This window comes from Pocillopora verrucosa, chromosome 1, assembly GCF_036669915.1.
Source record: "Pocillopora verrucosa isolate sample1 chromosome 1, ASM3666991v2, whole genome shotgun sequence".
In the NCBI taxonomy this organism is placed as follows: Eukaryota; Metazoa; Cnidaria; class Anthozoa; order Scleractinia; family Pocilloporidae; genus Pocillopora; species Pocillopora verrucosa.
In genome coordinates, this window is record NC_089312.1 from 18,818,336 (window position 1) to 18,832,685 (window position 14,350).

At 37.1% G+C, this 14,350-nt stretch overlaps 1 protein-coding gene across 1 annotated transcript; it reads left to right on the forward strand.

The window, feature by feature from the left end:
- The first annotated feature begins 58 nt into the window (after positions 1-58).
- LOC131788759 (glycerol-3-phosphate acyltransferase 1, mitochondrial) lies at positions 59-13,882 on the forward strand. The gene is made up of 27 exons (XM_059105848.2): positions 59-436; positions 1,236-1,367; positions 1,963-2,030; positions 2,237-2,341; positions 2,891-2,940; positions 3,393-3,507; positions 4,532-4,628; positions 4,831-4,920; positions 5,647-5,668; positions 5,772-5,890; positions 5,978-6,026; positions 6,944-7,024; positions 7,272-7,321; positions 7,698-7,730; positions 8,286-8,399; positions 8,787-8,976; positions 9,517-9,587; positions 9,684-9,751; positions 10,075-10,252; positions 10,570-10,603; positions 10,700-10,785; positions 11,242-11,301; positions 11,741-11,821; positions 11,911-12,003; positions 12,622-12,745; positions 12,985-13,053; positions 13,666-13,882. Exons 1-27 carry the CDS (start codon positions 254-256, stop codon positions 13,827-13,829), a joined length of 2,526 nt encoding a protein of 841 aa, XP_058961831.2. The 5' UTR covers positions 59-253; the 3' UTR covers positions 13,830-13,882.
- The last annotated feature ends 468 nt before the right edge of the window (positions 13,883-14,350 follow it).

Genomic DNA, 14,350 nt, shown 5'->3' on the forward strand with positions numbered 1-14,350 from the left:
AGACTGGAATCGATGTTGTTTCCAGTCCTAAACGATCTTGTAGCATTGACAGCCCTTGCATTCTCACGTGTGAACTAATCCAAATCGTGTCACACAAAAATTATTATTATTATTTTTCAAAGAGTATTTCGAACATTGTGAATAATTTGGCCATTTTGAAACGATAATCTTTTTACTGTGATCAATCAAACTCAACAACTGCTAGCTGTGCTGGTTCGCGAAATGTCCACTTGAAACTTGTACTACGTCAAAAATGGATCCAAAGTTGGAAGAAGTATTTAAGAAGTGGGAGGCCCATAGTTCTGGCCCTTCTCGAGTAGCAAATAATGAAGAATCACAACGTCAGAGAGAAGAAAGGCAGAGAGAATTCCGTGATAATTTGGAAGCACCGTTCCGAAAACCCTCAAGGCACAGGCCAAGGAAGCGAAAATCGAAGGTACAGTAAGTGGAGTTCATTGTTGTTGTTGTTGGTGTTGCAAGGGTTCTTAAAGAGTACGAAGTCGGGCCCTAAGACCAAGTATTAAGACCTATCCGCTGCTGAAATCTTAGAGATCAGCTATGATTCATTTAGGAAAATTTTACCTCCAAAGGAATCGATGATTTCTTCGGTAGATGGTCTAATTTGTTGTTTAAAACACAAATGAAATTGACCTAACCAAAATAAAAATGACAAAATTTAAATTAGTTAAAGTAACATTTTTGATAAGCTTAAGAAGTGCAGACAGTAGCAGTAAACAATAACTAAACTCTGTTGAAAAAATTAAAAATCCTCAGAATAAAGACGATAGGAATATTGTTCAACTGAACGATATAAAAAAAATCTCATCCACATTAAATGCAACAATATTTTGGCGAGAATAGTCTTCTGTCAATACTTAAAATGTGGTGACACCTATGGGGAAAGGAAATATTAGTCTGGCTCAGTTAATGTAATACCAGGAAGAAAGTTGTTAGGAAGCTCACCTAGGAAGGCTAGCTTTTCCTGTGTGATCAGTGTCTGGGAGATGTTGGCTTGTTGGACAAATTGAGTTGGGAGAAGTGTGGATAACAAGATTTGTGTTTTTAGAAGGGCCATTTTCCACCCCTAGAGGTAAAAGACACAAATCTGGATGTCTTTTAAATGGAGTCTTATCTTCTTTTGATTCTTTCACAGCATTCTATAAACTGGTACTTTCACAATTAAAGTCACTGTCAGGTTACTCAGTACTTCTTGTTTTGATTTAATACACGATTAGCGAGAGGATTTCAGTTTCAAGCCACTAACAGAGATGAAGTTCAGTGTGCCTCCTGCAGTGATTCCTTCTATTTACAAAAGAAAGCGGCCATTTATGGGAGAAGCTTGTAACAGATGTTGCCAAGAGAGTAAGGTATTCCATTCTGCTTGATTGTATGCTTTAAAACATTTTGTCTATCAACCAGTGTGAGGAAGGCAAGTAGAACACAGGCAAGTCTACTAAATTATGCTCTATTTTGTAGACCCAAATCTATCAAGTTAAGGCTATTTCTTTTCAAATCTATATCTCTGTTATTTTCAAAACTTTCTGTGGACTAAAATTTGTAGCAATGAGGTGTGAGACTGTCTTGCTTTTGCTCTACAGTATCTAGATTTTGGCAAAAGTTTTTAATGTTTGGTACTGTATGAGATTTACGCATGCCAACCATAGTGCTAAAAATGAAAATCCAGGCAGACATAGCTCTAGTACACTGATAAAGCCACATGAGGGCTGATGAACATATGCACAATCCAAAGTTTTTAAGAAACTGATTCTGGAATCCAGATCCAAAATCACAGCTGACCTGTAATCCTAATTCCATGTTTTAAAATTGCAAATCTGCTTAATACTTATAAAGTCTGTAATCCATGAGTTTTCTAAAGGCTAAATCAATCCACAAACAGATTTACCCTTTCCCCTCAATATGGATGTTTTGTAGTTAATAGTATATAATTCTTCTTCTTGGCAGACACTCTATGAGGAAGGCAAACCTTCATGGGGTATGCACAATATTCTTAGCATGGAGCTTTTTAGAAAGTAAGTATAACTATTAAATCCTGAGAATGCAAATCACAAAAACCTCAGATAATTGATCAGCAGCCTATAGTCAAGATACTGTTTGTTTATCTCTCCATATTGTTTTACAGAGATGTAGCTCTTGCTGTTTTAATTTTATAACCTTTTTAAACAAAAGTATAATGTTGATAACTATATTTAACAGTTTTGTTATTTAAATGTTTCAGACAGAATTTCTTGAAAAGAAGTTTCTGCCATATAGCTTATGTGTGGAATTGTGACATCAGTCATCAATATCCTGATATGAAGAAGGATGTTTTACAGTCAGCCAGGTTAGATTATGAAAGCTGTCAACTTCTTGATTATTTATTTCATAACCATGTTGCATGGAAATTTGTATTTTTTTTTTAAATTTAATTTACAAATTTGGTATATTGCTCTTGTTATGCCAAAATAAGTCCCTGCTTGGAAAAAAAAATTGTGCAAAAAATTAAAATGCAAAAAATTTTTACCTCCCATCAAATTAATTACTGTGGGTGCCAATCAAGTGCTAGTTTACAGCATATTTTTTCATATTCATATATATTGCAGTTCCCCTTAGAAGGTTAGAAAAGTCAAAAATATCAATTTGCTTTCCTATTTTATGTTTTGCTGTTTGAACAGTTGATCTTGAAAAATACTCTACAAAGCGAAATTCTATTTCTCAAACAGCCTGAAATTTTGTTTCTGTAAACCCCAAAAAAGTCACTTATCTGGAAATGAAAATTCCACAAGGGTTTCTCACTACTGTACATCTTTTCAGCCAAAATTTCAAGAGGATATAGAAGTTTATTACACAATCATACTGGTTCAAGTTTGAATATTTTATTCTTATTTATTAGAGTAAAGACCCGCATTATTTCTCCTGCTATGCAAGAACGTCCATCATCAGGTGCGTAAATTGGTCAAATTTTGTGATTGATAAACATGTATCAGGCTCTTTTAGAATAGATGAAAAATTGCATGTGCATGAAGTTTTATGGACCAAGTCAGGTTGAATAATGTTGTCAACCCAAGACACATTATTTTAATGTTTATAGAAGGTTTTGAATGTATGCTTGGGCAAGTTTGCAAAGCTTCAAAAAAAGAATCAACAATCAAACAATTACAGCACGTTTTTTTGAGTTGTTGCAAAGAAATGCAGTGGGTAACTCTTAAGGAACTTTCCAGCCCTTAAAACTTAAAATTGTGTCTAGTTTTTTTTAAAACTATTACTAGCAGTAACTCATTACATACCTATATTTTTCTGATTCAAAAAATAATAAATTGTAACCCACAATATCTTAGTGACCAAAATTGAGTGACAGCTGCTAGATGTAACATTGTTCCCCTTATTAACAACAGGTCAGGATATCAAAACTTCAGAAAAAGAGAGACACAAGAGAATCAGTAGTGTTGAAGAAAATGCAGTTAACATCCTGAATGGGATGGCTGCAGTTGTCTACCGGAAGTTTGTGAGGTAATGAAATAGCATTTTGAGGTTGCTGTCACCAAAATCTGGTCAAAATTTTGAAAGTTTCATTTTGCTGCTCTTTAGTTTGAGAAAGAAGTAAAGTTTAATTTTCTGAAAAAAAAAAAAAGTAGAAAATCTTAAAAAGAACTTGAGATATAGCTAAAAGAACATTTAAGGGGAACCTGTGTGGAAGTGTGAAAGGTGTCATAATTGGAAAGCCTCCAGCAGTGTTGACATTTGCTGTGGGCTTTCTTTCATGATCTTTATTTGTATATTTTGTTTACAGTGCATCTTGCACTGCACAGCAAAAGATAATTCCTAGCACATTGTGCAAAATGTTGAGAAATAAGAGTCTTCATCAAGCGGTCAAAAAGCCAAAAAAATGAAAGTTAAGTTTTTTTACCATAGCTTGCTTTGCCCACTTTTCCTTCTGCTTTTCCCAATGTCTTCTGGATTTTGTTTAATGCCTGTTCTTGGATTTGCAAAATGACCTTTCCTGCAAATTTCAAAGGGGTTTTTATGTCACCAGACTTGCCAAGGGGTTCAATATTGCATTTCATTGCTCAATGGCATGACCACATTGACATGCACTTAAATGAGGTGCAAAAACTGTGAATTTCTTTGGAGGCCAAAAACTTGGGGTTTTTTATGCAAGTTACCAATAGTCTACTTATAATTATAATAATTTATACTTTTATAAGCTTTACAGTGTTATATACTAGTTTCTCTAGTTTCTTTAAAAGTAGCATGCATAGGATGATTTTTCTAGAAGGGACCCTATCTTGTTGACAGTAACCTTAAGTAATACTGTTTTTACATGTAGCTTTAAAAAGTACTTTTAGGCTTTGACTCACATGTACATGTGGGAGAAATAGCTGTCAATATGTTGAACTCTGGGTTGTAATTTGTTGAATCAAAACTCATTCATCCATGTGCTGGTTGCAAGTGGGAGACCAGCTCATCCCTCCTTTAGTTTCTATAAAACTGAAAGATTACAGTCAGATAGTGTGTAAACTTGATTTTGTTCCAGATTCACCACTTGGTTTCTTTTCAAACTGTTGAGAAGAATGTTATTTAGTATACAGATTCACAAAAGGCAAATTGACATCTTGAAAGAAGCTTCTCAGGTAAGCAACAGAAAAATCAAAGTTATTATATACATCTGTACACTCATCTGCTTTGTAATTCAAGGTTCAGTGTATTGCAAACTGTGGCTTTATGACAGAAGACTGAACTAATGGGAGAACTTACATTGTATTTGTTAGGCTAAAATCTTGTGTGAAAAGGTACATAGTATTTTAAAACTTTTTTCTTCATTTGTATTATCAGGATGACAAACCTCTTGTGTTCCTACCACTTCATAAAAGCCACATGGATTATATCCTGCTGACTTTTGTGCTTGTTACATGTGATATTAAGGTAGGCATACTTCATACTTTGAATTGTCTGTTTGCCATTTAGATTTAGAATTTATGTATGTATGTCACATTGTAATTAAATCATATTTATTGATGAAGCATGATAGTTTGGTTAGCAATTCAGTGGTAATTCTTTCAAAATTCTCATGATTACCTTCATGGAAGGAATCTTGGTGTACTGGTAGGTGTTTGAATGAAAAGAATTTCTCTTTGGCATTTTATACCTTTTGTGTGTGTATACTCTGAAGACTGCAAGAAAGTTAGATCAATGTCATTTTACTGTGACATTATACTCAGGTAAATTGTTTGAACCTAGGATTGACAGTTGTCTGACCTCCCTAGTGAGGGAAATCCTCAAAAGTTCTGATGTCAGTTTTGTGACAGTAACTGGTGTTTCAACAAGCTGAGCAGAAGTCTCTTAGACATCACAGCATATATGATTACCTAGTCAGTGTTTCATAAACAGACTTAACTGACAATCAATTATCTCCTCACTTGACTCCAAGGATGACTTCTGTTCAGGTTGGTGAAACCTCAAACCTTGTCACCAACAACAGACCTTTCCAGGACAATTTCATTGCATGTTCACTAATATAACCACACCCCTTGCTTGTTGGGGTTTAACGATGCCTTACTTGTTACTCTGAGGTAGGCTCTCTAGATAATATTAGAAAATTCTTATTAAGGAAGTTATTTTTATTTAGTGTTCTCTTTCTCATATTTTCAGGTTCCTCATGTGGCAGCAGGAGGTATACCAAAGATTTTCTGTATTCATTTTTTCCAACATAGAGTGTTGTTACCTGATATATTCACAATAGTGGTAATAATTATATGAGCATCTTTTATTTGCAGATAACTTGAGCATACCATTTTTTGGGTGGATTTTAAGACACTTGGGTGGATTCTTTATCAAGCGTAAACTAGATCATTCCTCTGGGAAAGATGAGTTGTACAAGTGTATCCTTCAAGAGGTGAGAATTCTGCTTGCAGATTTTTTTATTACAGTAGTTAAAAATCCATGAGCTCAGCTCAAATGTGTACTCCTTTTATGTTTGTAGTATGTGGAACAGCTCCTTCAGAATGGACAATACCTTGTATTTTATATAGGTATGTTAATTTATGCTTTCATCTCAAGTTTACAGGTGTTAATACCATTAGTCTTAATAAATATAGATAATAGTAAAGCCTTTATACAGGCCCAAGTGGCCCATGGGGCCGGCACTTAAGTCCAGTTTCCTTTAGCATAAAGCAGCAAGGAGTATTGCTACTCCCCCCTGGATGGGATGCTAGTCCATTGCAGGGTAATACCCCCAGCATATTTGCTGGTACTCATTTGTACACCTGGGTGAAGAGAAGCACTGTGAGAGTAGAGTGTCTTGCCTAAGAACACAACACAATGACCCTGGCCAGGGCTCAAACCTGGACCACTTGATTCGAAGTCGAGCGCACTAACCATGAGGCCACCGCGCCTCCACTCTTAATAAATATGCAATGTATTAATCATTAGTGATTGTTTAACCTTTAAACCCATAAGAGTGACTAGCATCTAATTTCTCCTTACAATATCATCACTGAATCACACAAACATCATGAGAATAAAGGAAATGATCACCAACTAAAGAAACTCTTGATCATAGAAAAATTCTCCTTGTAAGCACCTCAGTAAATGTACAGAGAACAGTATGGAGAATATGAATACTGATGTGAGGATGTAAAGGGTTAAGTTATGACATTCACCTTTAACTCAGCAGAGGTGTACCAATACTTGTGAGCCACACAACTGTATCCTTTGTAAACAGAATACTTATAAGATCTTCAACAATTGCTCATAAATGCTCAAAGGAAGATTTGTCAGTTATGCCATTTTTGACTGTCTTCTTTTTTACTCCACCATTTTCCCATCCCCATGTCATTCTTAATGTTATAAAGCAATAGGCACATTGTTTTAAAAATAAACAATTTGTTGAAGATCTTTTTCTTCTCTGGTTATATGCATCTCTCTTTTTTATTACATGTGCCTATAGAGGGTAGTAGATCAAGAAGTGGAAAAGCCATGGTTCCAAAGTCTGGTCTTCTCTCTCTGGTCGTTAATTCAGTCACAGAAGGTATGGCAATTTGATTTGCCTTGACCAGTTGAAATCCATGTTATAATTTACTACTTTGAATCAAACTGCAACATAAGCATTTTTTAATACTTAAGATGTTGTAAACTGTCAAGAATGAATTAATTCCATTTATATCATTGTAACAAGCTATGCACTATATCAGAAGTATACATGTATGACCAAGGTTATATGCATCTGGCTTTATTTTTGAACTTGTATAAGCTCTCTTGATTTTTTTCTCTATTAGGTGTAGTGCCAGATGTGAACATTGTTCCAGTGAACATCTCTTATGACAAGGTGGCACAATTTCACATATATACTTTTTTCAAATCATTGAGAATGATTACTTCACGTATCATGTAAAGTATCTTTCAGTGGTCTGGTTATCCTCTGGTTAGTCTTTTTTTTTTTGATCCAGAGTGTTGCCTTAACCTTTTGGCCCCTAAAAGTGACTAGTATTAAATATCTCCTCACAACATCACCCCTGAATCAAACATTAAGGTCATGAGAATAAAGGAAATGATCAGCAACTAAAGAAGCTCTTGACTGTTAAACAAATTCTCCTTAACAGTGCCTTAGGAAATGCACAGGGAACATTATGGAGAATGTGCATACTGATGTTAGGGTGTAAAGGATTAATAGTTGACTGCACTTTCTCTTATTTTCAATCTAGGTTGTGGATTCAGGTTATACAAGGGAACTTCTAGTGAGTATGCTTTGAATGTCAAATAATTAACCTGTTTCTTTTCTCCCCCACCCCCCACCCCCCCCCCCCATATCCCTCTCCTTCCTCAATCCTATGACCATAAGCCATTTTCGTTCTATATTAAAATTCAAACTTGGCTCCAACGCTTCCCCCTAGCCTCGAAGCCATGTTAGAATTCTAATATATTGAAAATGGCCTATTTGCCCTCAATCTTTAAAGGATATGCCCCGTCTCTCATAAATAAATGTATAATGTTTTTTGAGTTACGTTAGTCCTTTCTAATGCGATCTCAATTAAGGTACCATTTGGGGAAAGGAGGAGAAAACTTTTTCTTCTATCTTCCAGAGATTAGGGGCACGATTCTCCCAGGGAATTGTCTGGAAACTGTATTTGTACCCAAAAATGTTTCACTCCGTGGGTTAACTTTTTGCGTTGATGTTTTGTTGAGGTTGTGATCTTTAGCACGTAAATACAGCATAAGGCTTGCTTTGTATTGTTCATAATTACTAGAAAATGAAGAGCTATCTTTAACAGAATGTGTTCATGTGTCTTCAGGGTGAGGTTAAGAGACCAGAGTCATTCTGGAGCACAATGAAAAGCATCTGGCGCGTCATCAGAACAAGATATGGCAACGTCAGGCTCGACTTTGGCCAGCCATTTTCTCTCCAGGTTTGTTACCTTTTTTTAAAATTTTTAGTTTTTTTTTACGCATTCATGAACTTGAATGAGCATACATCCTTACTCCTAAATACTGAAATTTTTGAGATTCGAAAGTCTGACCCAAAATTTGAAAGATAGACAAACCGAGTGGTCACCATTGTAATCATGAAAATAGAAAGGAAAGAGAAAACAAATTACTACTTGTAATCTCAACTTTATTTGCTCAGGAAACAAGGGTAAGGCTGTTTCAGTGACCTCTTATGTATCTCTTCTTTAGTTCCCATGAGCAGTTTTGATTAATCTCTCTGGGTGGGTTTTTTTTTTATGTGGAAAATATCGTCAGTTGTTAAGCACGCTTGTGGTGGGTCTGATTGTTCCTAATGCCCCCATCAATAGGAATTTTCCCGAGCCATGGACCAATCTCAGCCAATGCAGGAATTTGCAGCCAAATCGTTACTCAGAGCATCCGATATCTCGTCGCCCAAGTCTTCTCTGGTGCGGAACTACTCTGAGGTCTCGTTAAGTGAGATCGGTGATGATAAGTGTTTCACCCTCACTAAGGCTCTTGGATATCACGTCATTCATGGTAGGTTATGAACTTTGATCCTGGTTTTCACTGTATAGACTGAGTGTAATACATTTATATCTTTGGGTGTTTATGGCACAAAATGTGGAGTCGAAATGTCTCGACAACCTTTCACTATATGAAATATCGGCTACATTTTTCCTCTGACCCACTAGGAAAGAATCATGGATCATTTAAAGGAGTGTCTGAGAAGTAGCCTGTGAATGCTTTTCCTCCCTAATACCATAAAAGGAATGGAGGAGGGGTGGAGGGGTGGAGGGGTAGGGGAGGGCCCAGTCAGGTTCACTGTCCAAACCTTTACACCGAGTGACTAAGAATTTATTCGCCTTTGACCTCCCTTATTTTCTCTTTACTTACAACGATGCTGAATAAACTATGTTTCAAGACCAGCTGGAGTTCACTAGAACAGGGTATCTCAACAAAGAAGTAACTGTTGTTGATACAGCTCCGTGGAAAAGTATCTGAGGCTCAGTATGGTGGGACTCAATATCTTGCAAGGACCTTCATACTCAGAAACCGTGTCTACTTTCTTGTCGTTAGATTCCGCGAACTGTAGTGCAGTTATGAGTACCAACATGGTCGCCTTCCTTCTCATGAACAATCATAGGAAGGTAAGTTGTTGCAAACTGTAAATTATTGAATCCTCTTTACATTGGAACGTTTACTGAACCATTCCGTTCGTTGATTTAATTGTCCTACCTCTTAAGGGTGCTACATTTCAAGAACTGTGTGCGTCCTTTGACAGGCTGTACAGGGAAATAACCTCACGAGGAAGGTAAACAACTTTTCATTTCGGTCACTTTGAAGAACGAGAGAGTGTAAATATCAAAGACATTTGTTTCATTGTAATTACATGGGGTGCTTTGAAGTAAGACGTATTTTTGACCTAGAGGATACATTGGAAAGATTTGTGAACATTGTCAAGTGAAAGTAGACTGATATCAATGTTTTTTTCCTCTTCCCCTCTTCTACTTGTCCTTCTTTCTCTTTGTTGATTGGATAAGATGAAGAGCCATAGAGTGGTTAAGTTTGCTGGTTGCGTTCAGTCGTGTCATAAGTACCATAAAATACCGATATTTACCATCTTCTATTCTTAAGAGATGTTGGCTTTTCGGGAAAGACTGCAGCCGTTGTCCGTCATGCATTGCGACTTTTGGAAGATGACGTCACAGTAACGGAATCGCGGACAGGTCCTCAGAAGGATACAGTACGGGTTCAAGTTCAACCCAAGGGTGGTTTACCTCACATTCTGAATCTGGCATTTTACAGCAATCAGGTAACTTACTGGACATAAATGCATTTAGTCACAACAAGCCATGACCCTCTTTGTTTGACTTTTCAAACTTTTTCCCTAGCATCTCTTAACCTTTAGAGCAAGTTTCCACTGAATGTCGAAAGTTGTTGAAAGTAGTCCAGAATTGCTTTGGTTTTACTTTACTTTGCGCTCTGATTGGTCCTGTAAAATTGCGCCATCCTCTCAACCAATCAGAGGCAAAACTAAAGACAAGCGCGACTTGGTGATTCGCTTTGGTTTTGGCTTTTTAACATTCACTTGAAAACTACTCTAACAGGTTACTTTTCTTTTCGTTTCAGGTTGTTTCATTATTTTCCCTGGACGCTGTCCTCGGTAAGCCACGGTTCTTTCGTTGCTCGAAAACTGGAGTTTTCTCATTCGTACATTGTAATTATCCAGATATTGAAAATGTATTCCTTTTATATTTAGCTTGTGCAATTTTCGCCGCTGCAGAGGATAGTGAATCTTTTGATACAGACGACATCGAAGGCCAGAAAATAATTACTCAGGCGTCGGTATGTGAATTTTGACCTCCATTGCTTTGTATCATCTAACCTCTCATTTAAATCTTTGTAAATGTGCTCCCCTTTAACGCGATACGATCTTGAACGTATTCGATTGGTTAGGCGAGGTATTTGCAGTCAAAATGACAGCACTCCTTTTCTCTGCTGTCGCTTCTCGGTTGAAGGGATTCACTTTTACCCCCTCATGTTGCAAAGCCTTTTAGACACTAACAAACTTTCAAACTCTTGACATCAGTGTCTATTGAATTGAGATAAGCAGGCTCTCCTTTTAAAAAAAAGAAGGGATAAACTTATTATTGCTTTGGTCGGGTGGAGTTTGTGAAGAAACTTTGGACCCCCAGGTCTGGAAAAGTGTGCTGGTGATTAATCTGTCTCGTTAAGTTGCAGTGTTATCCGTCCTCCTTCTGTTTACTTTTAACGCTGTTTATGTCAATTTCGTGTCTCTAGATAGTCGAGAAAGCGAAAAATTTGTGCGATGTTCTTCAGAGAGAGTTCAATTTAGTTCCGGTAAGTTTAACTATGTATTTAAGGAGAACTGATTACTGAGAGGGCGTGAAGTATTTTGTTCCTTATATATAATTAGTGCATGGATCTTGTACGCACTTCTCTCCTCCTTCCTCCTACCATTCCAAATCATCCCCTCACCCCTCACCCCTCACCCCTCCCCCTTGTCCCCCTCCTTTTCCTTCTTCTCGTACTTCTTCTCCAACATTCTTCTTGAAGGCCCTCACAATAACCTCACCTGAACTACCAATGTTCCATCACTGTCAACTTCAAAACTAGAATCACAACTCATGACCCACAAGGCAGTATCTAAAATGTGTGAATTTACTTAATAATAATAATAATAATAATAATAATAATAATAATAATAATAACTCATCAGTCTGTGTACAGTAACAACAAAATCGTGATCGGAAGTACCTGAAGGTGTGTGTATTTTCAGCCATGTGAGAACCTAGAGTCTGCTCTGACAGAGGGACTGGACAAATTCACGTCTAGTGAGACCCTACAGATCATAGCAGAGGTAAGTATTTACAAACCAGGTTGGGTAACCGTGTTGAGCAATCTAAGCAGTAATTATACCGAGTCATTCTCTCTTCAATTTCTTAACAGAGCGACCCCGTTAGTTCTCGAGGCAGTCAATGGGGATGGGATGACGACGATGAGTACACAGGAGAATTTGACGTCACGGAGATCGAGTACAAGGTAAGTTTTATTCTTTTTTCTTTCAGCGATATCGATTCAAACAGTTAAAGAAACATGGCATGTTTTTAATCTGAGTCCCGCCCGAGGAATTTAATCCCAGAGCTTCCTTAAGTGCGCTATTACTGACCAACAGGGAACTTAGTGGTGAGCATTGCTCTAATGAAATACAAGGTCTGTATGTAACAAGTGCCCCGCATACCAGGAGGGTCAGAAATGTGTTTGTCAGCCTAGAGTCTAGGTTATTTATATAAACCCCTCCACCACAAAAGTTACAGAACGGTCTGCCTTTTTTCGCTTGTTTCTAAATTCGTGTAACAGGATATTTTTTCTCACAGTACCGGAAGGAGTTCGTGTGATGAAAGGCGCTTGTTGGCTTTATTAATCCTTATCTCGTTAGAATGACCAAACATATTGTACACGTTATACAATCTGAGAGAAATGAAAACGGATTGGCCTCTAAAGTTGTTGAGAACGTGTTTAGTTCATAAAAAAGTTCCCACCTGTTCCTTACACTTTTCAGGCAATCCCATACTAGGTTTTTTTCTACCAGTAAACAACTAAATTTCTGTAGTGTAGCTTATCTGTTTATAACACTTTTTGTCAATTCCTTCACTTCAGTTAACCAATGCAGAAGAGCTGCTAAGCAAGCTTCAGTTTCTAAAGTCAGTGGTTGCTCCCCTGATAGAATCTTACTGGGTAGCAGCTTGTGGTTTACTTTGGCTCAGAAACCAGAGGTTCTCAGGTAATAATTTTACAGAATTTTTCTTGCAACTCAGTACCTCGTGGATCAAAAAGTTGTATCAAAATACAGCCAATTCTTGCTTGTGCCAATGACTTGTACATATGTACGTAGTTTACTGTATTTGCCTGTATGGTTTTGTTTAACCATTTTAGCTGTTTGGCGATTGCAGCATTTTTATGTGGTCTGGTGTGGCTGTATGTGTTGTTTTTAATCTTTATTTTAAATTATTTGCCCTCAAGATACAGAGTTTCTGACTGCTCTTCATTACTGTGCGAAAGAACGGGTCCATAAGGGAGTAGCAATGTTTCGTAAGTGTTCAACATTCTTGCATTTAGTTTGTTAAATGACTGAGATTTTTTAATTGCGATGGAGGTCTTGATTGGTGGTTTCTGATAGTATTTTTTTTTTGTTTGAAAGATCACAACAGACAACGCTTTTCTAAAAGTTCTTGCATCACTCACTTTTACTCCCATCTATCCTGTAATAGATGTTACATACAACTTCACGCCAAAAATAGTAAAGATGACATTAACCCTTTAACCCCTGTGAGTGACTAACATCTAACTTCTCACCTAGGTATCACTTCTGAATCAAACATTAGGCTCATGAGAATTGAGGAAATGATCGTAAACGTGAAAAGCAGTCTTGATTTTTATCTTAATTCTCCTTGTCAGTGCCATAGGAAATGTGTAAAGAACGGTATGGAGAATATGTATGCTGATGATTAAAATCAACCAGTAAAGATTGATCTTAACAAGTTGGCTGCGCGAGAATGAAATTCAGTAATGGTCTTTCGTTGGGTTATATGGGAAGTCCTATTCTAAAAAGTGTAATTGTGAATTTTTACTCACTCGATCGCAACTAGCTCTGTAATCATCGCTCAATACTAAATAGTTATCTTGCTTTTTGTTTTTTTCCAGCCGAGAGTTGTTCACTGGAACCTTTCCGCAATGCCGTGCGCATCTTTAAGGAATGGAAAGTGATTCAATTCAACGCCGAGAGTGGGATAACGCTCTGCGACGCTTACAACAATGGAGATGCCCTTTTTGATGTGATTGAGAGCATCAATCAGTTTAAACTTTAACTGCAACAGTAACTTCAAAATTCTTGTAAAAGAACTTGAATAAATTTCTTATGCCAGCTTCAACCTAATTCTGTCATAATTCTGAATCTTTCTAATCCACAACTTCAACACTGGGAAAAACATCGAGTCAAACTCCTGCGGAGTTGAGCCATGATGGTTGAACCTGTTCTTAACGACGTGAAAAATTACCTCCACTGTGAAGAAAACCTCAAAATATATGGTTTGTAAGATAGGAAAACGAAAATTGGGAATAATGATCTAAAAGGGGAAGAAGGATGATAATGGGTCGAGAGGACTGACATAGATTGTACATCAGGGTGTAAAGGTCGACGAGTTCTGCGAGAAAGAACCAGCTGGAATCATTCAATGAGGTCACAATTTGCATATAGATCATAATGATAAAAGGAGGTGCGGCTGCTGGTTTAGAGCCTGAGGGAACAGACGTTATAACTGTTTCGAGTGGAGTTTCACGTGGCAAAACGTCAATTTTAAAATTCCAACCGAAATTCGATGTAATAAAC